General features: G+C 51.5%; 1 protein-coding gene across 1 annotated transcript; it reads left to right on the top strand.

Annotated features, from left to right (window-relative positions):
- Positions 1–5,949: 5,949 nt before the first annotated feature.
- On the top strand, positions 5,950–23,771 carry ZMYND19 (zinc finger MYND-type containing 19). Its single transcript, XM_038767814.1, has 6 exons — positions 5,950–6,076; positions 15,562–15,621; positions 16,761–16,867; positions 20,408–20,548; positions 21,888–22,068; positions 23,050–23,771. Exons 1-6 carry the CDS (start codon positions 6,026–6,028, stop codon positions 23,191–23,193), a joined length of 684 nt encoding a protein of 227 aa, XP_038623742.1. The 5' UTR covers positions 5,950–6,025; the 3' UTR covers positions 23,194–23,771.
- The last annotated feature ends 1,341 nt before the right edge of the window (positions 23,772–25,112 follow it).

Genomic DNA, 25,112 nt, shown 5'->3' with positions numbered 1-25,112 from the left:
ATATATGTATATATGTGTGTGCATACATGTGTGTGTGTGTGTGTATAGGTTTCAATATTTACCTATAAGAAGGTATAAGTTTTCTTTTATGTCTGTGTGTGCGGGTGTGTATGGCTGGATGTGTGTGTGTGTGTGTGTCTGTATGTATGTTGCAGTGTGTGTGTCTGTGTGTGCGCGCGCACTTTGACTTCACAGAGTGCATTAACCAAGAGGTACGTTAAGGAAAATGGTTGTCACTTAACCCGTAGGGCTATGCAACAAGATGACACTTATTTAAAAAGAAACATCCAGAGACCTTCATCCATATTCTGTAGCTTTACCTGCTGGATTCTCCTGTTTCAGGCCTTCAGCATGATTGTGACCAAATGTTTTCTACATTTTCCTTATACGAAGGCACAAAAACTCCTTTGGAATTTTAAAGGAATTTTACTCTGAGAAGATTACAAAAAACCAAAAAAATTAAAAAAAAAAATCCCCAAATCTCTGATTGTGCATGCTACCACTGTACCCACGTTTGACAGTCGGAAGGAAATGTTTTTATGTGTAAATTTTTTTGTCTCACCACTGAACACGTCCCTTTCCTCCCCACCCCATCTCGCCCCTGTATCATTTTGGCTATTAAAAGTTACCTCTATGCCTGGAGTTTTATGGAAGGCATTATATGAAGTCATTGTCACTCTTGTCTAGAAACCCGCTGTTTTCATCACTTTCTCCCTCGCCCCAGATCTAGTTTCTGCTGGGGAAGGAGTAGAGGCGGAAAGAGGGGAAGGGAAAAGGAGGAGGAGGAAGAGGATGCGGAAAGGGAAGAGGAGCAGGAGGAGGAGGAGGAGGAGGAAGAGGAGGAAGGAAATGAGGAAAATGAGACAGAGGGAAAGGAAAAGGAGGGGAAAAGGGATGAGAGGAGGAAGGGAGGAGGAAAAAAGGATGTGGAGTGGGTCTTAGATGGAGCTTTTTTCCAAATCTGAAGGCAGCCTCTGAGCTCTCGACCGGTCGAAGTTCCCTAGATTCTTCTGAGTTGCCAAATTTGAAATGCACCAATTTTCTGCATCCAGAATCAGTCTAGCAGTGGCTGTACTTTGAATAAGTCATGTTTGCATGTAAAATATATACATATATACATATAAAGTATGTGCATGGAAAATGTTTATCTGGGTACTTTTTTGATACGATGTACTCTTCGGTTGTTAATTTTTAATTATATTTGATATAAATCGGGGATTTGTGGCAAAACTTTCTATTTAAGAGCAGTGTTAAAGAGAGCAGAAGTCCCGACCATGCAACCCAAATGGGACTTTGACAACGACAACGAAAAAAACCCAACCACGACGACAACAGGTTCTGTGATTGACTCCATTGCTGCCTGAGTGATATTTATCGGCCAAACTTTGGATTCCGCAGTTGTTTCTACAATGACTTTTTGTATGAAGCAAAGTCCTTGAATTAAAATAAAAACTGAGCAAAAAAGTCCATTGTCCGGAGGGGCGGTGTGTGAGGGCGGCAGCGGGGGGTAGGGGGGGTCTCGGAGAGGCCGGCGTAGAGGAGGGTCGGCCGGCTCCGTGACGCGGTGAGGTCTGGGGGGTTCGTACGACGGGGCCCGGAGGGAGGGATGTCCGGTGGTAAGGCCCAGGGGATGGTGTAGACCACCCTCTTGAGGAGCTCGCCCATTGCCTGCCCTGCTCGGGGCGGGAGGGGCCGGCTAGTTTGGGCTGGGGAAGGCCGCCTGGGCCGGGATGACTGGGTCAGTAGCATCTTGTTGCCAACTTATACTTTCCAAGCGCTTAGTACAGTGCTCTGCACACAGTAAGCGCTCAATAAATACGATTGATTGATTGATTGATTGATTGATCTCGCTCTCCGCAGACCCCCCGGAAAATTCCTCCCCTCACCTTCAAAGCCTTCCATCTCCTCCTCCTTCCCTTCCCCCTTTTCCTCTTCTCTCGCTCCCTTCTGCGTCACCCTAACCTGCTCGCTTTAATAATCATCATCATCATCATCAATCGTATTTATTGAGCGCTTACTATGTGCAGAGCACTGTACTAAGCGCTTGGGAAGTACAGATTGGCAACATATAGAGACAGTCCCTACCCAACAGTGGGCTCGCAGTCTACAAGGGGGAGACAGAGAACAAAACCAAACATACTAACAAAATAAAATAAATAGAATAGATATGTACAAATAAAATTATTATTAATAATAATAATTTAACAATAATCATAATAATAATAATAATGATGGCATTTGTTAAGCGCTTATTATGTGCCAGGCTCCGTTCTAAGCACTTGGATAGATACCAGGTGATCAGGTTGTCCCACGTGGGGCTCACGGTCTCAATCCCCGTTTTCCAGATGAGGGAACTGAGGCACAGAGAAGTCCAGTGACTCGCCCAAAGTCACACAGCTGACAAGCAGTGGAGCCGGGATTTGAACCCATGACCTCTGACTTCCAAGCTCTTTCCGCCGAGCCACGGTGCTTCTCAAAAGGGTTCCCTTTAACCACCCTCCCTCCCAGCCCCACGGCACTTATGTCCCTATCTGTCATTTATAGATCACACAGCAGACACTCATTCAGTTGTATTTATTGAGCGCTTACTGTGTGCAAAGCGCTCTACTAAGCGCGGGGGAGAGGGCGATGTGAAAAAAATGTGGCAGAGTTGGGATTAGAGCCCGCATCCTTTGATTCCCAGGCCCGCAGTCTTACCAGTAGGCCGCATTGAAACCTGCCGGTGATTCTTTTTTAATGGTATTTGTTAATTCGTTCAGTCGTATTTATTGAGCGCTTACCGTGTGCAGAACGCTTGAGAGAGGACCATGCAACAGCAAACGGACACATTCCCTGCCCTCAACGAGCTTACAGCCTAGGGGTGGGGAGACAGACATTAATACAACTAAAGTACAGACATGAAAGTGCTATGGGGGGGGTAAGCACTTAACAAGTACCTTTAAAAACCCAACAAAAACCCCCGCACCTCCCCCCGAGAGGCCTGTCTTCATTTCCTCTTCAGGAAGCGCTCAATAAATAGTATCGAAGCAACGGCATTGCCAGCAGCGGCATGATTGAGCCCGGGCCTCCGAGTCAGAAGGACCTGGGTTCTAATCCCGGCTCTTCCACTTGCCCGCTGTGGGACCTTGGACAAGTCACTTAACCCCTCTGGGCCTCAGTTTCCTCCTCTGTCAAACGAGGGTGAATATTTATTTATTTATTTTATTTGTACATATCTATTCTATTTATTTTATTTTGTTAGTATGTTTGGTTTTGTTCTCTGTCTCCCCCTTTTAGACTGTGAGCCCACTGTTGGGTAGGGACTGTCTCTATATGTTGCCAATTTGTACTTCCCAAGCGCTTAGTACAGTGCTCTGCACATAGTAAGCACTCAATAAATACGATTGATGATGATGATGAGGGTGGAGACTGTGAGCCCCACGTGGAACAGGGACTGGGTAATAATAATAATAATAATGATGGCATTTGTTCATTCATTCAATCGTATTGAGCGCTTACTGTGTGCAGAGCACTGTACTAAGCGCTTGGGAAGTACAAGTCGGCAACATAGACGGTCCCTCCCCGATAACGGGCTCACAATTGTCAGCTGTGTGACTTCGGGCCAGTCACTTCACTGCTCTGTGCCTCAGTTCCCTCATCTGTAAAATGGGGATGAAGACTGTGAGCCCCGTGTGGGACAACCTGATCATCTTGTATCCCCCCCCAGCGCTTAGAACAGTGCTTTGCACATAGTAAGCGCTTAACAAATACCGCTATTATTATTATTATTAATGAAGGTGGCTGAATGAATGAAGGAAAAAATGGGGATTAAGACTGTGAACCCCGCGTGGGACAACCTGATCATCTTGTATCCCCCCCGGCGCTTAGAACAGTGCTTTGCACATAGTAAGCACTTAACAAATACCATCATTATTATTATTAATCAAGGCGGCTGAATGGATGAAGAAATGGGGATTAAGACTGTGAACCCCGCGTGGGACAACCTGATCATCTTGTATCCCACAGCGCTTAGAACAGCGCTTTGCACATAGTAAGTGTTTAACAAATACCATTATTATTATTATTATTATTATTAATAAAGGCGGCTGAATGAATGAAGGAAAAAATGGGGATTAAGACTGTGAGCCCCGCGTGGGACAACCTGATCATCTTGTCTCCCCCCCAGCGCTTAGAACAGTGCTTTGCACATAGTAAGCACTTAACAAATGCCGTCATTATTATTATTATTATTATTATTAATAAAGGCGGCTGAATGGATGAAGGAAAAAAATGGGGATTAAGACTGTGAACCCCGCGTGGGACAACCTGATCATCTTGTATCCCCCCAGCGTTTAGAACAGCGCTTTGCACATAGTAAGCGCTTAACAAACACTATTATTATTATTATCATTATTATTATTATTAATAAAGGCGGCTGAATGGATGAAGGAAAAAGTGGGGATTAAGACTGTGAACCCCGCGTGGGACAACCTGATCATCTTGTCTCCCCCCCAGCGCTTAGAACAGTGCTTTGCACATAGTAAGCACTTAACAAATGCCGTCATTATTATTATTATTATTATTATTATTATTATTATTATTAATAAAGGCGGCTGAATGGATGAAGGAAAAAAATGGGGATTAAGACTGTGAACCCCGCGTGGGACAACCTGATCATCTTGTATCCCCCCAGCGTTTAGAACAGCGCTTTGCACATAGTAAGCGCTTAACAAACACTATTATTATTATTATCATTATTATTATTATTATTAATAAAGGCGGCTGAATGGATGAAGGAAAAAGTGGGGATTAAGACTGTGAACCCCGCGTGGGACAACCTGATCATCTTGTCTCCCCCCCAGCGCTTAGAACAGTGCTTTGCACATAGTAAGCGCTTAGCAAATACCATCATTATTATTATTATTATTAATAATAATTACTACCACTAATAATAAAGGCGGCTGAATGAAGGAACCAACCTTCCCGCGAAAATGACGTCAGAAGGGGGGGCGGTGAAGCGCGCGCGCTTGCTCTCCGGCGCATGCGCGCGCTCTCTCGCTCGCTCGCTCTCCGGCGCATGCGCTCTCTCTCTCTCTCTCTCTCTCTCTCTCTCTCACACTCGCTCTCTGGCGCATGCGCGCGCGGGAGCGAGGCCCCGCCCTTCCTCCCGCGCGCCACCGGGCCGGCTCGCCATTGGTCGGACGGGTCCGGCTGCGCGGCGGGGATTGGCCGGCGCGCGGGGGGGGGTGGGTCCGGCGCGGCCCCGCCCCTCGCTGGGCCGGGTGCGCGTGTGAGTGTGTGGAGTGTGAGGGGCGCTGAGGAGGAGGAGGAGGCTCCGGGCCCCGCCATGACGGACTTCAAACTGGGCATCGTGCGGCTGGGCCGGGGGGCCGGAAAGGTGAGCGGGGGGGGGGCCGGCCCACAGGGCGGGGAGGGCGACGAGGGCCCGCCCGCCCTCCCGCCATTGGTCGGACGGGCCCGGCTGCGCGGCGGGGATTGGCCGGCGCGGCCCCGCCCCTCGCTGGGCCGGGTGCGCGCGCGCGCGCGCGTGTGCGTGTGTGTGAGCGGAGTGTGAGGGGCGCTGAAGAGAAGGAGGCCCCGGGCCCCGCCATGACGGACTTCAAACTGGGCCTCGTGCGGCTGGGCGGGGGGGCCGGGCCACGCCCCCTCCCGCCCGCGCGCCGCCCGGCCGGCTCGCCATTGGCCGGGCGGGCCCGGCTGCTGGGCGGGGATTGGCCGGCGCCGGGCGCGCGCGCGTGTGTGAGCGTGAGGGGCGCTGAGGGGAGAAGGAGGCCCCGGGCCCCGCCATGACGGACTTCAAACTGGGCCTCGTGCGGCCCCCGCCCGCGCGCCACCCGGCCGGCTCGCCATTGGTCGGGCGGGCCCGGCTGCGCAAAGGGGATTGGTCGGCGCCGGGCGCGTGCGCCAAACCGGGGCCGCCCCGCCCCTCCCCTCCGCGGGCCGGCGGCGGGGGGGACTGAGAGACTGTGTGTGTGTGTGTGTGTGTGTGAGGGGCAGGGAGGCTGAGGAGGCCCCGGGCCCCGCCATGACGGACTTCAAGCTGGGCATCGTGCGGCTGGGCAGGGTGGCCGGAAAGGTGAGCGGGGGGGGGGGGCGGCCGGCCGGCACACGGACCGGGGGGAGGAGGAGCAGGAGGAGCGGGCCGCCGCCATGTGCTGAGGGGAGGCCCGGGCCTCAGGCGGACCAAGAGGAGGCTGAGGAGGAGGAAGAGGAGGAGGAAGGACCGCCCCCCCCCCCCCCGGCAAGGCCTCCCTCGGCCCGCCATCCAGTCCGTCCGATCGATTGGGCGCCCGCGGCGCGCGCAGCGCTGCGCCCACCGCTTGGGAACTAATCGTCACAGTGATAGTGACGGGAGGGGCGCGCATTCGGCGCCTACTCTGCGCCAACCACTCTGCTGAGCGCTTGGGAAGTAATAGTGATAATGATAATGAGAGTAGCGTGTATTCAGCGCTTACTCGGCGCCAAGCACTCTTCGGAGCGCTTGGGAAGTAATAATCATAATGAGAGTGGCGTGTATTCAGCGCTTACTCGGCGCCAAGCACTCTTCGGAGCGCTTGGGAAGTAGTGATGATAATGGCATTTATTAAGCGCTTGGGAAGTGATAACCGTAATGATAATGACATTTATTAAGCGCTTGGGAAGTGATAACCATCATGATAATGGCATTTATTCAGCGCTTATCTTGTGCCAAGCACTGTTCTGAGCGCTTGGGAAGTAGTGATGATAATGGCATTTATTAGGCGCTTGGGAAGTGATAACCGTAATGATAATGACATTTATTAAGCGCTTGGGAAGTGATAACCATCATGGTAATGGCATTTATTCAGCGCTTATCTTGTGCCAAGCACTGTTCTAAGCGCTTGGGAAGTAGTAGTGATAGTGGCATTTATTAAGCGCTTGGGAAGTGATAACCATGATGATGATGGCATTTATTAAGCGCTTATCTTGTGCCAAGCACTGTTTTAAGCGCTTGGGAAGTAATAACCATCATGATAATGGCATTTATTCAGCGCTTATCTTGTGCCAAGCACTGTCCTAAGCGCTTGGGAAGTAGTGGTGATGATGGCATTTATTAAGCGCTTGGGAAGTGATAACCATGATGATGATGGCATTTATTAAGCGCTTATCTTGTGCCAAGCACTGTTTTAAGCGCTTGGGAAGTAATAACCATCATGATAATGGCATTTATTCAGCGCTTATCTTGTGCCAAGCACTGTCCTAAGCGCTTGGGAAGTAGTGGTGATGATGGCATTTATTAAGCGCTTGGGAAGTGATAACCATAATGATGATGGCATTTATTAAGCGCTTATCTTGTGCCAAGCAAGCGCTTGGGAAGTAATAATCATAATGATAATGGCATTTGGGAAGCGCTTATCTTGTGCCAAGCACTGTTCTGAGCGCTTGGGAAGTAGTGATGATAATGGCATTTATTAAGCGCTTGGGAAGTAATAACCATAATGATAATGGCATTTATTAAGCGCTTGGGAAGTGATAACCATCATGATAATGGCATTTATTCAGCGCTTATCTTGTGCCAAGCACTGTTCTAAGCGCTTGGGAAGTAGTAATGATAATGGCATTTATTACGCGCTTGGGAAGTGATAACCGTAATGATAATGACATTTATTAAGCGCTTGGGAAGTGATAACCATCATGGTAATGGCATTTATTCAGCGCTTATCTTGTGCCAAGCACTGTTCTAAGCGCTTGGGAAGTAGTAATGATAATGGCATTTATTAGGCGCTTGGGAAGTGATAACCGTAATGATAATGACATTTATTAAGCGCTTATCTTGTGCCAAGCAAGCGCTTGGGAAGTAATAATCATAATGATAATGGCATTTGGGAAGCGCTTATCTTGTGCCAAGCACTGTTCTGAGCGCTTGGGAAGTAGTGATGATAATGGCGTTTATTAAGCGCTTGGGAAGTAATAACCATAATGATAATGGCATTTATTAAGCGCTTGGGAAGTGTTAACCATCGCGATAATGGCATTTATTCAGCGCTTATCTTGTGCCAAGCACTGTTCTAAGCGCTTGGGAAGTAGTAATGATAATGGCATTTATTCAGCGCTTGGGAAGTGATAACCGTAATGATAATGACATTTATTAAGCGGTTGGGAAGTGATAACCATCATGGTAATGGCATTTATTCAGCGCTTATCTTGTGCCAAGCACTGTTCTAAGCGCTTGGGAAGTAGCAATGATAATGGCATTTATTAAGCGCTTGGGAAGTAACAACAATGATGATGATGATGATGGCATTTATTAAGCGCTTATCTTGTGCCAAGCACTGTTCTAAGCGCTTGGGAAGTAATAATCATAATGATAATGGCATTTGGTAAGCACTTATCTTGTGCCAAGCACTGTTCTGAGCGCTTGGGAAGTAACAATCATAATGATAATGATAGTGGCATCTATTCAGCACTCTTCGAAGCGCTTGGGAAGTAATAACGGTAATGATAATGGCATTTATTCAGCGCTTATCTTGTGCCCAGCACTGTTCTAAGCGCTTGGGAAGTAGTAGTGATAATGGCATTTATTAAGCGCTTGGGAAGTGATAACCATAATGATGATGGCATTTATTAAGCGCTTATCTTGTGCCAAGCACTGTTTTAAGCGCTTGGGAAGTAATAATCATAATGATAATGGCATTTGGTAAGCGCTTATCTTGTGCCAAGCACTGTTCTGAGCGCTTGGGAAGTAATGGTGATAATGATAGTACATGTATTCAGCGCTTACTCTGCGCCAAGCGCTCTTCGAAGCGCTTGGGAAGTAATAACGATAATGATAATGGCATTTATTCAGCGCTTATCTTGTGCCAAGCACTGTTCTAAGCGCTTGGGAAGTAGTAATGATAATGGCATTTATTAAGCGTTCGGGAAGTGATAACCACAATGGTAATGGCATTTATTAAGCGCTTGGGAAGTGATAACCACAATGATAATGGCATTTACTGAGCGCTTATCTTGTTCCAAGCACTGTTCCAAGCGCTTGGGAAGTAATAATCATAATGATAATGGCATTTATTAAGCACTTACGCTGTGCCAAGCACTGTTCTGAGCGCTTGGGAAGTAATAATAGTAATTATAGTGGCATTTATTAAGCGCTCACTCTGCGCCAAGCACTGTTCTGAGCGCTTGGGAAGTAAAAACGATAATGATAATGGCATTTATTAAGCGCTTGGGAAGTAATAATGATAATGGCATTTGTTAAGTGCTTATCTTGTACCAAGCACTGTTCTAAGCGCTTGGGAAGTAATAACCATAATGATAATGGCATTTATTAAGCGCTTACTCCATGCCAAGCACTGTTCTAAGCTCTTGGGAAGTAATAATGATAATGGCATTTGTTAAGCGCTTACTCTGTGCCAAGCACTGTTTAAAGCACTTGGGAAGTAATAATAATAATGACAGTGGCATTTATTCAGCGCTTACTCCGCGCCAAGCACTGTTCTAAGCGCTTGGGAAGTAATAATCATTATGATAATGGCATTTATTAAGTGCTTATCTTGTGCCAAGCACTGTTCTAAGCGCTTGGGAAGTAGTAATAATGATAATGGCACTTAAGTGCTTACTCCGCGCCAAGCACTGTTCTAAGGGCTTGGGAAGTAATAATCATAATGATAATGGCATTTATTAAGCGCCTACCCTGCACCAAGCGCTGTTTTAAGGGCTTGGAAAGTAATAATAATGATAATGGTATTTATTAAGTGCATACTCTGCGCCAAGCACTGTTCTAAGCACTTGGGAAGTAATCATAATGGCATTTATTAAGCGCTTACTCTGCGCCAAGCACTCTTCTAAGCGCTTAGGAAGTAATAGTAATAATGATAATGGCATTTATTAAGCGCGTACTCTGTGCCAAGCACTATTCTAAGAGCTTGGGAAGTAATAATAATAATGATAATGGCATTTGTTAAGCGCTTACTCTGTGCCAAGCACTGTTCTAAGCGCTTGGGAAATAATGATAATAATGATAATGGCATTTATTAAGCACTTACTCTGCACCAAGCACTGTTCTAAGCACTTTGGAAGTGATAATAATAATGACAATGGCATTTGTTAAGCGCTTAACCTGTGCCAAGCACTGTTCTAAGCACTTTGGAAGTAATAATAATAATAATGACAATGGCTTTTATTCAGCGCTTACTCTGTGCCAAGCACTGTTCTAAGCGCTTTGGAAGTAATAATAATAATAATGATAATGGCATTTGTTAAGCGCTTACTGTGTGACAAGCACTGTTCTAAGTGCCTTGTAAGTAACAATAATAATGATAATGGCATTTATTCAGCGCTTACTCTGCGCCAGCACTGTTCTAAGCGCTTGGGAAGTAATAATGATAATGGCATTTGTTAAGCGCTTACTCTGCGCCAAGCGCTTGGGAAGTAATAATAGTGATAATGGCATTTATTAAGCGCTTACTCTGGCTGGGGGGGTTGCAAGGTGAGCAGGTGGTCCCACGTGGAGCTCACAGTCTGCATCTCCATTTTAATTCATAATTTTTGGTATTTGTTAAGCGCTTACTCTGTGCCAAGCACTGTACTAAGCGCTTGGGAAGTAATAATAATAATGATAATGGCATTTACTAAGCGCTTACCCTGTGCCAAGCACTGTTCTAAGGGTTTGGGAAGTAATAATAATAATACTAATAATGATTATGGCATTTATTAAGTGCTTACTCTGTGCCAAGCACTGTTCTAAGTGCTTTGGAAGTAGTAATAATAATAATAATAATGGCATTTATTAAGCGCTTACTCTGTTCCAAGCACTGTACTAAGCGCTTGGGAAGTAATAATGATGGCATTTATTAAGCACTTACTCTGTGCCAAGCACTGTTCTAAGCGCTTGGGAAGTAATAGCAATAATGGTAATGGCATTTATTAAGCGCTTACTCTGCACCAAGCACTGTTCTAAGCGCTTTGGAAGTAATAATAATAATGATAATGGCATTTGTTAAGCGCTTACTCTGTGCCAAGCACTGTTCTAAGCACTTGGGAAATAATAATAATAATGATAATGGCATTTATTAAGCGCTTACTCTGCACCAAGCACTGTTCTAAGCACTTTGGAAGTAATGATAATAATAATAATGGCATTTGTTAAGCACTTACCCTGTGCCAAGCACTGTTCTAAGCGCTTTGGTAGTAATACTAATAATGATAATGGCATTTATTAAGCGCTTACCCTGTGCCAAGCAGTGTTCTAAGCACTTGGGAAGTAATAATAATAATGATAATGGCATTTATTAAGCGATTACTCTGTGCCAAGCACTGTTCTAAGCGCTTGGGAAGTAATAATAATAATGATAATGGCATTTATTAAGCGCTTACTCTGGCTGGGGGCCGTACAAGGTGAGCAGGTGGTCCCACGTGGGGCTCACAGTCTTCATCCCCATTTTAATTCATAATTTTTGGTATTTGTTTAGCGCTTACGCCACTTCCCACCTTGCTGCTTTCCACCTTCCCACGCTGCTGATGCCCTTGTATCTACCCTGGCGCTTAGAACAGTGCTTGGCACATAGTGAGCACTTAGCACTCTAGTCCCTTCTAATAAGAATAATGATGGCATTTATTAAGCGCTTACTACGTGCCAAGCACTGTTCTAAGCGCTGGGGAGGTTACAAGGTGAGCAGGTGGAGCCGGGATTAGACCCCACAACCTCCGACTCTTGCCACTGAGCCACACTGCTTCACGCACCACAGGGGTAGGAGGCAGCCCCCACTTCATCGCTTAATGGTACTTTTTGAACACCCACGGTGTGCACAGCACCGGACGGAGCGCCTGGGGGAGTCCATTACACTACAGCGGGGAGACACGTTCCCCGCCCGCAGGGAGAGGAGACAGGCACCAATTCATCAGTCAGTAGTGTTTATTGAGCGCCCACTGTGTGCACAGCACCAGACCGAGCACCCGGGAGAGTCTAGTACAGCGCAGTGGGGAGAAACATTCCCCCCCCGCCCACAAAGAGCTGACGGTCGAGAGGGGGGCAGCAGGCATCAGTTAATTGGTCAGTGGTATTTATTGAGCGCCCAGAGTTTCCACAGCGCTGGACTGAGCGCCTGGGAGAGTCCGCTACAACAGAGTTGACAGACATATTCCCTGCCCGCAAGGAGCTGACGGTCTGGGGGGGAGACAGGCATCAGTAAATCGGTCAATGGTACGTATCCCGACTCCGCCACATGTCTGCTGTGTGATCTTGGGCAAGTCACTTAACTTCTCTGGGCCTCAGTTACCTCATCTGTAAAATGGGGATTAAGGATGTGAGCCCCACGTGGGACAACCTGATCACCCTGTATCCTCCCCAGCGCTTAGAACAGTGCTTTGCACATAGTAAGCGCTTAACAAATGCCTATTATTATTATTATTGAGCGCTCACCGTGTGCAGAACGCTGGACTAAGTGCTTGGGAGAGGACAGTATAAGAGACCCATTCCCTGCCCACAAGGAGCCGGCGGTCTAGAGGGGGTAGACGGGCATCAGTTAATCAACGGCATTGAGCGCTCGCCGTGCAGATGACTGGACTGAGCGCCTGGGAGAGTCCAGTACAGAGTTGGCAGGTCCCCAACCCACCAGGAGCTTAGGGTGACGGCCCCCGGCAGAGCTTGCGCCTAATTCCCCCCGTCCCCACCACGGTACCACCCACTGAGGCACTTCCAAAGCGCTTAGAACAGCGCTTGGCACAAGGTAAGCACTTAACAAATGCCATTATCATCATTATTATTATTAATTAATTAATTTAATTTAATGGCATTTGTTAAGCGCTTACTATGTGCAAAGCACTGTTCTAAGCGCTGGGGGGGATACAAAGTGATCAGGTTGTCCCGCGTGGGGCTCACAGTCATCATCCCCATTTTACAGATGAGGTAACTGAGGCTCTGAGAAGTTAAGTGACTTGCCCAAGGTCACACAGCAGACACGTAGCGGAGCCGGGATTCGAACCCACGACCTCTGACTCCAAAGCCCGTGCTCTTTCCACTGAGCCACGCTGCTTCTCTAGTGTATTATTATTACTTCCCAAGTGCTTAGAACAGTGCTTGGCACAGAGTAAGTGCCAGCCACTGAGGCGGTAACTTCCGGTTTCGTAGAGAAGCGGCGTGGTCTAGTGGTCAGAGCCCCGGCCCGGGCGTCGGAAGGACCCGGGTTCCAATTCCGCCATGTCGACCTTGGGCATAACACTTCGCTTCTCTGAGCTTCATTTCCCTCGTCTGCTAAATGGGGATGAAGCCGGCGAGCCCCATGTGGGATGGGGACTATATCCAACCCGATTTGCTTGTATCTGCCCCGACGCTTAGTGCAGTGCCTGGCACGCTGTAAGTGCTTACCGGATAACCATCATTATTATTCAAGTTGTACAGGCCTCTAAATTGTGAGGTGATTATGGGCAGGGAAGGCGTCCGCAAACTCCGACGTGGCTGGACTCTCCAAGTGCTTAGTACGGCGCTCTGCACATAGTAAGCGCTCAGTAACTACTACCCATCGATCAGTTCAAACCTCTTGAGCTTTAGTTATGCAGGAGGGTCCCAGGATCATCCAGAACATTTGCTCACGGGTTATTTAGAAGTTTTCAGGAAGCAGCGTGACGTGGTGGAAAGAGCCCGGGCCTGGCGGGGGGGATTCTAATCCCCGCTCTGCCACTCATCCGCTGTGTGATCTTGGGCAAGCCACTTCACCTCTCTGGGCCTCAGTTTCCTCAGCTGTAAAAGGGAGGTTCAATTCTGCTCCCTCCTGCCGAGCCCCGTGTGGGGCAGGGCCTGAGTCCAACCTAATTATCCTGTCTCTACCCCAGCGTTTATTGCAGCGCGAGCCCTAGAGTAACTGCCTAACCGGGCCCGTAATTATTATCGTTCTTATTTCCATCTCCTCTCCTGTGGGCCTTGCGAATGAGGACTCAAAGCATTTTGACGGAGTGGGTTTAAACGCCGTTTTATATTAGGATATTGTCTCTTCAAGACCTCCAGGCGCCAACCTAATTCAGTCTGGCCGCAACCGAACCCCAGGTGCCCGCCTGACTCCTGGAAGCATTTGCCTGTCGCTACCGTAACTTCGACCCCAGAAGGACAACTCCCCAGAAACAAATGCCCCGACTCCAGAGTCTCCCCCGTTTCTTGTCTACGCCCCCAGACCTCTCCACTTTCAGTCGCCCTGGAGCCAGTCGGGGCAAAGGGGCGCAGAGGGGATTTAAAAGCCAAAAAACCAACACGCGGTCGGGAACCACCCACACAAAGACGAAACCATTCCAAGTGGCCCTTGAAAACCCGGCCTCCCCTGACAGGCTCGGATAAGTGGTCCTCGGGGCCGGGAGGAAGGCGTAGAGTCTAAGCTCGTGGAGGGCAGGGAACGTGTCTGTTTATTGTGGTATCGGACTGTCCCAAGCGCTCAGTACAGTGCTCTGCACACTGTAAGCTCTCAATAAAGATGATAGAATGAACGAAAGAGGGCTAAGCAAGACCTAGTTTTGTTTAAGAATCGGCGTGCGTCCGGGAGAGCCAAAAAGTTGGCCGAAACGATGTAAATCGCTAAACCAAGGGATGGAAAGCACCGAGCTAGTTGGACGAGGAATCAGTCGTACTTATTGAGCGCTTCCTGGGTGTGGGGCCCTGTACTAAGTGCCCAGTAGCAATCTCCACATGGACCAACAATTTGATAGAGTTTGACTTAGATTTGTTTTCCTAGGTAAGTACCTTCCGACTTGGCTGTCCAAGTGTTCCCTGCCCTAACCTATGTCTTGTACATATTTACTATGGTATTTATTTTGTTAATGATGTGCATCTAGCTTTACTTATGTTTATTCTGACAACTTGACACCTGTCCATACGTTTTGATTTGTCGTCTGTCTCCCCCTTCTAGACTGCGAGCCCGTTGTTGGGTAGGGACCGTCTCTAGATGTTGCCAACTTGTACTTCCCAAGCGCTTAGTACAGTGCTCGGCACACAGTAAGCGCTCAATAAATACGATTGAATGAATGAATAGAAAGGCACCTTGTGCTAGCCATTCTGCTTTTCTCTGTGCGAAACAGCTGCGTCATTAGCGAGTACTAAATCGAAGTAGGCTTTAATCACTCGCAAGTGGGACAAAATACTTGAAGGAGAAAGAAGTTTCCAGGGAATGTTTCAGCGTCTTCCCTAAAGAACAAGAAAGGGTGCCACGAGGCTTTGGAAAGAGGGAGAACGGCGAGATCATCCAATTTTCCCTTCTCCCTTGGTTCTCAAGGTGAACTTTTTTCCCCGAGTGGAAACCCAAGGTCCTCATTTCTGGAACTTGAGTTGAGCCAGAAGGCTGCTTATCTCCTCCCCAGATAACTGAGGCAGAGCGGTGTCAGTTGGTGACTGGGTTAATATTTGATGGGCGGGCACTGCCCAAAACGGAGAGCGCCCAAGGGCTCGTCCCACGTGTCAAGGCCTGCCCGCGTCGCTCCGCTCGCCGTCCACCTGCCTCGCCCGGGAGCGGGCGACCGGGTGGAAATGGGCGGCCGATGCCCGCCCAGCAGGGAGGTGACCGGAGGCGGGTGGGGATGCTCGGCGGCCCCCGCCCGGGCCTTTAAAACCGCGTGGTTCGTTTTCAGACGAAGTACACCCTGATAGACGAGCAGGATATCCCGCTGGTGGAGAGTTACTCCTTCGAGGTGAGACGGGGTTCCGATTCTGGGCGGGAAATTGCCGGTGCCCGGCAAGGGGGGAGATGAAGACCGTACCTTCCGGGAGGGTCGGAGAGAGGCCGGCCCGCACGGCCTTGGGTTGGCATCCTCGCGGTCTGGTTTTGGCCTCGAGCGGGAGGCCCCCGAGGCCCTTTTGGGAAGGAGCCCGGGCTTGGGAGTCAGAGGTCCTGGGTTCTAATCCCGGCTCCGCCACCCGACTGCCGTGGCGGCTCGGGCTAGGTGTCTTCCCTTCTCTGGGCCTCGGTTACCGCGCCTGTAAAATGGGGATTAAGACCGTGAGCCCCGTGTGGGACACAGGCTGGGTCCGACCTGATCACCTGCAACTGTCCCGGCGCTTTAGCGCGCTGCTCGACACATAGTGAGCGCCTAAGGGATACCGTAATTATTGTAGTATATCCGGGGTCGGTCTGTGATCGACGATTCCAATGGCGCCTTTCAAACGGGGCTGGGGGGGTGAAAACTGAATCTCTCGTCAGCGCAGAGCAAACCCCGGCGCTTAGTGCCGGGGTCGGTCTGTGATCGACGATTCCAATGGCGCCTTTCAAACGGGGCTGGGGGGGTGAAAACTGAATCTCTCGTCAGCGCAGAGCAAACCCCGGCGCTTAGTGCAGCGCCTGGCACGTAGTAAGCGCCAAACAAATACCACGATTACTATTATTAATGGACTGGAGGCTGGGAATGGGCGGGGGGCATCGTGGATAGAGGGCGGGCCTGGCAGCGAGAAGGACCTGGGTTCTAATTCCGGCTCTGCCACATCCGTTCAGCCGTATTTGTTAAGCGCTTAGTGTGTGCAGAGAACTGTACTAAGTGCTGGTTCATTCATTTAATCGTATTTATTGAGCGCTTACTGTGTGCAAAGCACTGTACTAAGCGCTTGCATAACCTTGGACAAGTCATTTCACTTCCCTGGGCCTCGGTTCTCTCCTCTGTAAAACGGGGATGGAGACCGTGAGCCGCACGTGGAACGGGGCCCGTGTCCAACCTCAATAGCTTGTACCTACCCCAGCGCTTAGTACGGCACCTAGTAAGAGCTTAAACGAGAGCGGGGAAAAAAAGGAAACGAATAAAAGGCTCTTCTAACAAATATTTTCATCGTCCGTTCTCAGGCCCGGATGGAGGTAGACGCCGATGGAAACGGGGCTAAAATATTTGCGTACGCGTTCGACAAAAACAGGGGAAGGGGATCCGGGCGTTTACTCCACGAGCTGCTGTGGTGAGTACCGCCCTAGGGGCCTTCCGCGTCGCGGCCACCGACGCTGGGGTGGACGTGTTAGGGAATCTGAGTTTTTTGCCCGTCGAGAGATTAAGCCGGCCGGGGGTGAGCAAAAAAACCCAAAACAATGGTTACTCTGGTCCTGGGCCCCGTGTGAGATTGACCCGTGCCCACTCTGGTGTTTCGTGTCATTCAATCAAGCAGGGGTATTTATCCAGCGCTTGCTCCGGGCAGCGCACTGTGCTTGATGCTGGGGAGGGGAATTAGCCGACGCGTTCCCTCCCCATCAGGAGCTCACGGTCTAGAGCGGGAGAGGATCCTCCCCAAAAGCTCAGGACAGTGACCTGCTCGTGGTAAGCGCTCAGTAAGTAGCACTGATGAGGAACGGAGATGGGGAGAGCTGGCAGGATCACAGCGCGGGTCTTCAGGATCCCACTCGGAAGCCGTAAATTGAGGGGCGAGGGGACGTTTTGCTAGCAGAAACCAGAGGCGGTCTGGCTGTGGCCGCAGGGAGATTTGACCCGCAAACTTGGGGAAGTGTCTGTGTCTGTGTGTTGGGCGTTCATGGGCCCCAAAGTTAAAATGAGGACGAGTCAGAAGTAGGGGCTGAATGTAATAATAGCGATGATTCTATAATGGTGTATCTGGTGAGCGCTTATTTGGGATGAGCGCTGTACTGAGCACCCTGGGGAGACACGAGGTAATGGGGTCTGGACGCAATCACTGTCGTCATCATCATCATCATCAATCGTATTTATTGAGCGCTTACTATGTGCAGAGCACTGTACTAAGCGCTTGGGAAGTACAAATTGGCAACATATAGAGACAGTCCCTACCCAACAGTGGGCTCACAGTCTAAAAGGGGGAGACAGAGAACAAAACCAAACATACTAACAAAATAAAATAAATAGAATAGATATGTACAAGTTAAATAAATAGAGTAATAAATATGTACAAACATATATACATATATACAGGTGCTGTGGGGAAGGGAAGGAGGTAAGATGAGGGGGATGGAGAGGGGGACGAGGGGGAGAGGAAGGAAGGGGCACAGTCTGTCCTGCGAGGGGCTCCCAGTCTAATAGGGGAGAACCGGAGTTTGGGTTCATTTTTACAGAGAAGGAAACCGAAGCCCAGAGAGGTTAAGTGACCTGCCCGAGGTCACACGTCAGGCGATGGAGTCGGGGTTGGAACCCAGGCCCTCTGATTCCCAGGCCCGTAACGCTTTTGCTCCGCCTGTCCCTGAGGCCAGGTAGATTTTGTGCCTTGTGGGCAGGGAATGTGTCTGTTTATTCTGATATCGTCCTCTCCCAAGCACTTAGTACAGTGCTCTGCGCACAGATAAGCACTCACTAAATACACTCGACTGAGTGAACACGAGGCTTAGAAAGTAGCCCGTTTGGCCGGTTGATCCTTTTAGACAAGGTGTTCCCAGAAAGCCCAGTGCCGTCGGCCTAGATGCTGGGCGGGTGGTGGTGGCGGCGGCGGGAAGCGTCTCTAAGATAGCGGGAAGCCGGGCTCCGTCCGGGGAGCACGCCAACCTCATCCGTGCCCCTCGGAGGGTGGCGGCTCCGCTGAAGCGGGTGATGCCCCTCTCGCGAACCAGTGTGGCACCTGCCTTCCAATCCCGGCTCTGCTTCTTTCTTCGTCAGGGACCTTGGGCAAGTGGCTTGACATGTCTGGGTCCCGGCTGTAAAACGGCGGGTGGGGGGAAGGACGGTCTTGTGGGACGGGGACCGCGTCCGACCCGAGCAGCCGGAACCTGCCCCAGCGCTTAGTACAGCGCTTGGCACGGGGTGAGCAATTAAATGCCCCAGTCACCTGTCTCCGTGTTTTGTGGCCTGTCTCCCCCTTCTAGACTGTGAGCCCGCTGTTGGGTCGGGACCGTCTCTCTATGTTGCCGACTTGTACTTCCCAAGCGCTCAGTACAGTGCTCCGCACGCAGTAAGCGCTCAATAAATACGATCGAAGGAAAATGAATGAATTATTGGGCATGGACAGCAGCTGCCCACTTCAGCAAGGACAGATTCCCAGTGGCGAAGCGTGCAGGCTCGCGGGGCGAGGCGGAGGGCCGTGTTTGGGGGTGCGGGGGGAGAGTGACGGTGGGCTGGGCGGTCAGCGAGCTGGCCCGTTCTCCTCACGGCCCTGCTGTCCCGCAGCCCCTGTCCCGGGGGCCAGGTCTTCTTCCCTCGGTTCCAAGTTTACCACGGGCCAAGAAACCCACGGGTGGAAACGTACCGCCCAAGGTATCGTTGCTTTGGAGAAGCAGCGTGGCTCAGTGGCGGGAGCCCGGGCTTGGGACTCACAGGTCGTGGGTTCTAATCCTGGCTCTGCCCCTTGTCAGCTGGAGTCGCTTCATTTCTCTGGGCCTCAGTGACCTCTTCTGTACAGTGGGGATGAAGACTGTGAGCCTCACTGGGGACAACCTGATGACCTGGGTCCTACCCCAGCGGTTAGAACAGTGCTTGGCACATAGTAAGCGCCGGTTCTAATCCCGGCTCTGCCGTATGTCTGCTGTGGTGACCTTGGGCATGTCACTTAACTTCTCTGAGCCTCAGTTACCTCGTCTGTAAAATGGGGATTAAGACTGTGAGCCCCACGTGGGACAACCTGATCATCTTGTATCCCCCCCAGCGCTTTGCACATAGTAAGCGCTTAAAAAAATGCCATCGTTACTAACAGACACCATCATTATTATTATTTGGTCTCCCCCGTCTCCCCCTTTTAGACTGTGAGCCCACTGTTGGGTAGGGACTGTCTCTATATGTTGCCAATTTGTACTTCCCAAGCGCTTAGTACAGTGCTCTGCACATTGTAAGCGCTCAGTAAATACGATTGATGATGATGATGATGATTTGGTCTTGGGTCTGCGAGAAAATGGTAATGGTTGGGTCCTCTGGGTGCCCAGCACTGGGGGAGAGACAGGATAATCGGGTCTAGCACGGTCCCTGTCCCACGTGGGACTCGAAGTCTAGGTAATAATCACTGTGGTCTTTATTAAGCACTTACTATGTACCAGGCAGTGTATTAAGCGCTGAGGTGGATACCAGCAAATCGGATTGGACACGGTCCCCGTCCCACGTGGGGCTCACAGTCTCATTCCCCATTTCACAGATGAGGTAGCTGAGGCCCAGAGAAGTGAAGCGACCTGCCCACGGTCACACGGCCGACAAGTGGCAGAGCCTGGATTAGACCCGTGGTTGGGTAGGGACCGTCTCTACAGGTTGCCGATCTGTACTTCCCCAAGCGCTCAGTCCAGTGCTCTGCACACAGTAAGCGCTCAATAAAGACGATTGAATGAATGAATGAAGCAGCCTTCCCGCAAAAATGACGTCAGAAGGTGGGGGCGGTGGAGCACGCCCTCTCTCTTGCTCTGTCTTCGTACTCTCCCAAGCGCTTAGTCCAGTGCTGCTCGATAAATATCGACCCGCAAGGCGACGGGATTAACGGACACGTTTTCCTGAGAGCCCAGCATGAGGCCGTCCCTCTTTCCCCACCGCGGGGAGGGGCGGTAAACTGAGGCGCGTTTGCGTTCCCCAGGGAGCGACACAGGGGCGGCATCGCCCCGGGGTTCCAGGTGGTGCACCTCAACGCCGTCACGGTGGACAACCGGCTGGACAACCTGCAGCTCGTCCCCCGGGGCTGGAGACCCAAGGCCGAGGAAATCTCCAGCAAGCAAAGGTAGGCGGCGGGCGGGCGGGCGGGCGGGCGGTAAGCGCTTAAAAAATATCATTATCATTATTATTATTATTACCTCATCTGTAAAATGGGGATGAAGACTGTGATCCCCACCTGGGACAACCTAATTATCTTGTATGTATCCCGGCGCTTAGAACCGTGTTTAGCACATAGTAAGCGCTTAAATACCATTATTATGATCTGTCATCTGGCTCTCTTCCGATTGGGGGGTGGTCCCTTGGAATCTCCGTGGAAATCGGGGACCAATTCCTGTTCGTTTCACATTTCTAGCGTGGCTCAGTGGAAGGAGGCCGGGCTTGGGAGTCAGAGGTCATGAGTTCTAATCCCAGCTCTGTGACTTGTCAGCTCTGTGACTCTGGGCAAGTCACTTCACTTCTCTGGGCCTCAGTTCCCTCGTCTGTAAAATGGGGATTAATGGGAATAAGACTGTGAGCCCCACGTGGGACAACCTGATCACCTTATATCCTCCCCAGCGCTTAGAACAGTACTCTGCACATAGTAAGCGCTTAATAAATGCCATTGTTATGTTAAATATGGACATAAGGCTCTCTCTGCTGGGGGGTCTCTTAAAAGGGAAGCAGTGTGGCCTGGCGGCAAGAGGACAGGGCCATGAGTCAGAGGACCCGAGTTCTAATCCCGGTTAATCCGATCGCTCTGTGACCTCGGGCAAGTCAGCTCCCATCCCCGTGCTTCAGTTCCCTCATCTGCAAAACGGGGGATTCAGCCCACCTCCCCGCTTCTACTTATGAATGGGAGCCCCCCCGCGGGACAGGAATCGGGTCCGATCTGATTAAGCCGTAGCAACCCCGGCGCTTAGAACGGTGTTCGGCCACATAGTAAGCGCTTAACAAATAGCCTTAACAAAAGAGGGCTTTTGACTCCTATCTGTTCCCTCTGGGTCTCTGGAGTCCCTCCCAGCCCCCCATTTTCCAGTTCTCCCTCATTCCCCTGGACCGGGAAAATGGGTTGCCTGGGGTGGGCTTCTTCCTCCTTTCCCCCTCCCCTCGGCGTTGTTTCCACAGCCACTTTGCTTTGAAGCCGGGCGGCCTAGTGGTCGGAGCCCGGGCCCCGGGCGTCAGAAGGCGCCGATCCCGGCTCCGCCACTCGTCTGCCGGGTGACCCTGGGCAAGTCGCTTCTTCCTCTGGGCCTCAGTTTCCTCCTCTGTCAAATGGGGATCGAGGCGGGACAGGGACTGAGTCCAGGCTAGTTTGCTCGGGCCCAACTCCGGCGCTTAGTTCAGTGCCTGGCACACAGTAAGAGCTTAACAGCTTCCGTCATTTAGTGTTACGATTTTACTATAATTATCATTTTCCGTCGAAGGGAACAGAGCCTGTACTGGCTGGCCATCCAGCAGCTTCCCACGGACCCGATCGAAGAGCAGTTCCCCGTCCTGCACGTCACCCGCTATTACAACGCCAACGGCGACGTGGTGGAGGAGGAAGAGAACTCCTGCACCTACTACGAATGCCACTACCCCCCCTGCACCATGATCGAAAAGCAGGTACCCGGGCCCGGCGGAGGGGAACGGTGGGGAGGCCGGCCGGGGACCGGGGGTGCGCGTTTCTGACTCGCCCCCGGAGTTGTAGGGAAGCGGTGCGGAATAATTATAATAATAATTAGTAATTATGGTCTTTGTTAAGCTCTTACTCTGTGCCAGGCACTGTACCGAGCGCCGGGGCGGAGACGAGCCAAATCGGGTTGGAAACGGTCCCTGTCCCACGTGGGGCCCGCAGTCTCCATCCCCCTTTTCCAGATGAGGGAACTGAGGCCCAGAGATGGGAAGGGACTTGCCCAGCAGAGAAGAGACGGAGCCGGTGTTAGAACCCATGAAGAGTGTGAGCCCCACGTGGGATGGGGGACTGTGTCCCACCTGATTAACTTGTGTATAATAATAATAACGATGGCATTTATTAAGCGCTTACGAGGTGCGAAGCACTGTTCTAAGTGCTGGGGAGGTTACAGGGTGGTCAGGTTGTCCCACATAGGGCTCACAGCCGTCATCCCCGTTTTACAAATGAGGGAACTGAGGGCCAGAGAAGTGAAGTGACTTGCCCAGAGTCACACAGCTAAGTAGCGGGGCTGGGATAGGAACCCATGACCTCTGACTCCAAAGCCCGTGCTCTTTCCACTGAGCCACGTACCCCCCAGTGCTTAGCACGGAGTAAGCGCTTAACAAGTACCTTAGTTATTATCACCGTTCTTGGGAGGCAGAGGCCCCGGGTCGCCGCCCCGTGCCCTTGGGCTAACTCCTCCTCAGACTGTGAGCCCCACGGGGGACCCCGCCGATCCCGCATCCGCCCCAGCGCTCAGTACAGAGCTCGGCACGGACGGGAGCGCCCAACAGAAGCCCCTTTTCCGCGGGGGAGGCCATCGGGACCCCCCAAAGCCGAGGCTCCTGTCTGGGCTGGGCGAACCCCCCGGGGCGAAGCCAGCTGACGGCCCCTCCCCTCTCCCCGCCCTCCCGTGTCGGTGTCGCCCCCAGCTCCGGGAATTCAACATCTGCGGGCGGTGCCAGGTGGCCCGTTACTGCGGCTCGCAGTGCCAGCAGAAGGACTGGCCCACGCACAAGAAACACTGCCGCGAGAAGAAACGCGCCCTGCACCGAGAGCTGGAGCCGGAGCGATGACCGGCCGGCCCCAGGGCCGCCGCCTCCTCGCCCCCCGCCCCGCCGCCCCAGCAGCCGCGAGACTCTCGTTTTTGCACAGTCGAACGACGGGCTGGTTATCGCAGCCGGAGGCACTGAAGAAAACCAGAAGCCCGCCACTCGCCCAGACCTAAAGCCTCCCGGGGCGGTGGGGCGGGGGAAAAGCTGGACGCGAAAGGGACGGAACGCCTCCCTTCCGGCGTTATTTCCCCAGCAGGGACTGCAGGGGAGGAAGCTTCCCGTTATTTATATGTTAATATGTTTGTAAAGCTCATGTACAGTTTCTCTCTGTCCCCCCTCTTCTCCCTCCCTCTCTCTCTGTCTCCCTCCGTCTCTCTCCTCTGTGTGTTTGGGTTTTCGTTAGAAGTTCCAGCCATTTTGCCGTCAGGAAACCCGCCGGGGGCCTCCGGCGTCCCGCCGCCCAAGCCAAAGCTTCCCCGGACGGGCCGGGGCAGGGGGCGGAGCGGCAGTTTACTTTGGAGAACGGTCTGCATGGAAGCACTATTGGAAAAAGGCAAAAAAAAAAAAAAGGGCAAAACGAAGTAAAGGGTTGGAGTGACCCCCGCCGTGTCCCGACTGAAGTCTTCTGCCGCCCCTCGCCCAGCCCCGGATGCGGAATGCCCTCCCGGGGGAGGGGAAGGGCGGGGCGGAAGGGAGCCGGGAAGCCGCCGAAACGCCTCCGTACCGACGACGACCGGCGTGGTATCTGCTGAGCGCCTGCGAGGTATCTGCTGAGCGCCTACTACGCGCCGGGCACTACCCGGCGCCGGGGCAGAGAAGAGCCAAAACGAGCCGAGCGGGGCCGTGGTGGCGGCCCGGTGATCCGTCGGCCGAAGCCCTCCGTCTTCCCGGAGTCCTTTCAACGCAGTGTTGGGATCGTGCTGGGTCGGCGCGCGCTCGTCGTTATTTACTGAGCGCTTCCCGTGGGCAGAGCATCGTACTATGTGCTTCATCACGGGCGGGATTTATTGAGCGTTTACTGTGTGCGGGGCACTACTCCGTGCTTCCTCAGGGTTATTTATTGAGTGCTTACCATAAGCAGAGCACCGTACCACAGGCTTCGCCGGTGGTGTTGAGTGCTTTGTGCAGAGCACTGTACCAAGCGCTTCATCATCAGTGGCATTTGTTGAGCTATTACCGTGTGCAGAGCACTGTAGTAAGCGCTTCATCATCAGTGGCATTTATTTAGTGCTCACCGTGTGCCGAGCGCTGTACTGAGCACTTGGGAGGACGACAGAGTCGGTGGACACTCGCTCTGCCCACAAGGAGCTTACAGTCTGGAGGGGGGAGACGGATAGTGATATAAAATCAATAAATGACGGTTGCCGCCGAGGGAAGGGGGCAGGATCCGAACCGGGGGCGGGGGCACTAGCGGTTGTCGCTGAATCACAATCCGTGGTATTTGAGCGTTGACTGCATGCGGAGCACTGTACTGAGCGCCGGTTTGCGGCATTTAGCCACTTGGGTGTCCCACCTTTGACACGGTAGCCAAAAGCGTGTCTCAGGTCTGCTGGAATAAAAATAATAATAGCGGTATTTAAGCGCTTCCTATGTGCCAGGCACTGTTCTAAGCGCCGGGGTAGATACAAGTTAATCAGGCTGGGCACGGTCCCTGTCCCACACGGGGCTCACAGTCTTCGTCCCCATTTTCCAGATGAGGAAACGGAGGCCCAGAGACGTGAAGCGACTTGCCCTGGGTCTCACGGCAGCGTGGCGGAGCCGGAATTAGAACCCAGGTCCTTCGGACTCCCAGTTGTTTTCCAATTAGCATTTTTCTTCCTATTTAAAATAAACGTGTGCTATAGAGAGCCTGGGGCTGATGGCGGGAAAATGATGAACCACGAAATTGCAAGGTTAAGATCGGTCTCCATTTGAAAGGCATTATTATTTTTTATCCTAAA

Source organism: Tachyglossus aculeatus, chromosome 27 (assembly GCF_015852505.1).
Source record: "Tachyglossus aculeatus isolate mTacAcu1 chromosome 27, mTacAcu1.pri, whole genome shotgun sequence".
Taxonomy (NCBI): Eukaryota; Metazoa; Chordata; class Mammalia; order Monotremata; family Tachyglossidae; genus Tachyglossus; species Tachyglossus aculeatus.
Note: the sequence above shows the minus strand (reverse complement) of the source record. Positions and strands in the feature narration are given on the sequence as shown.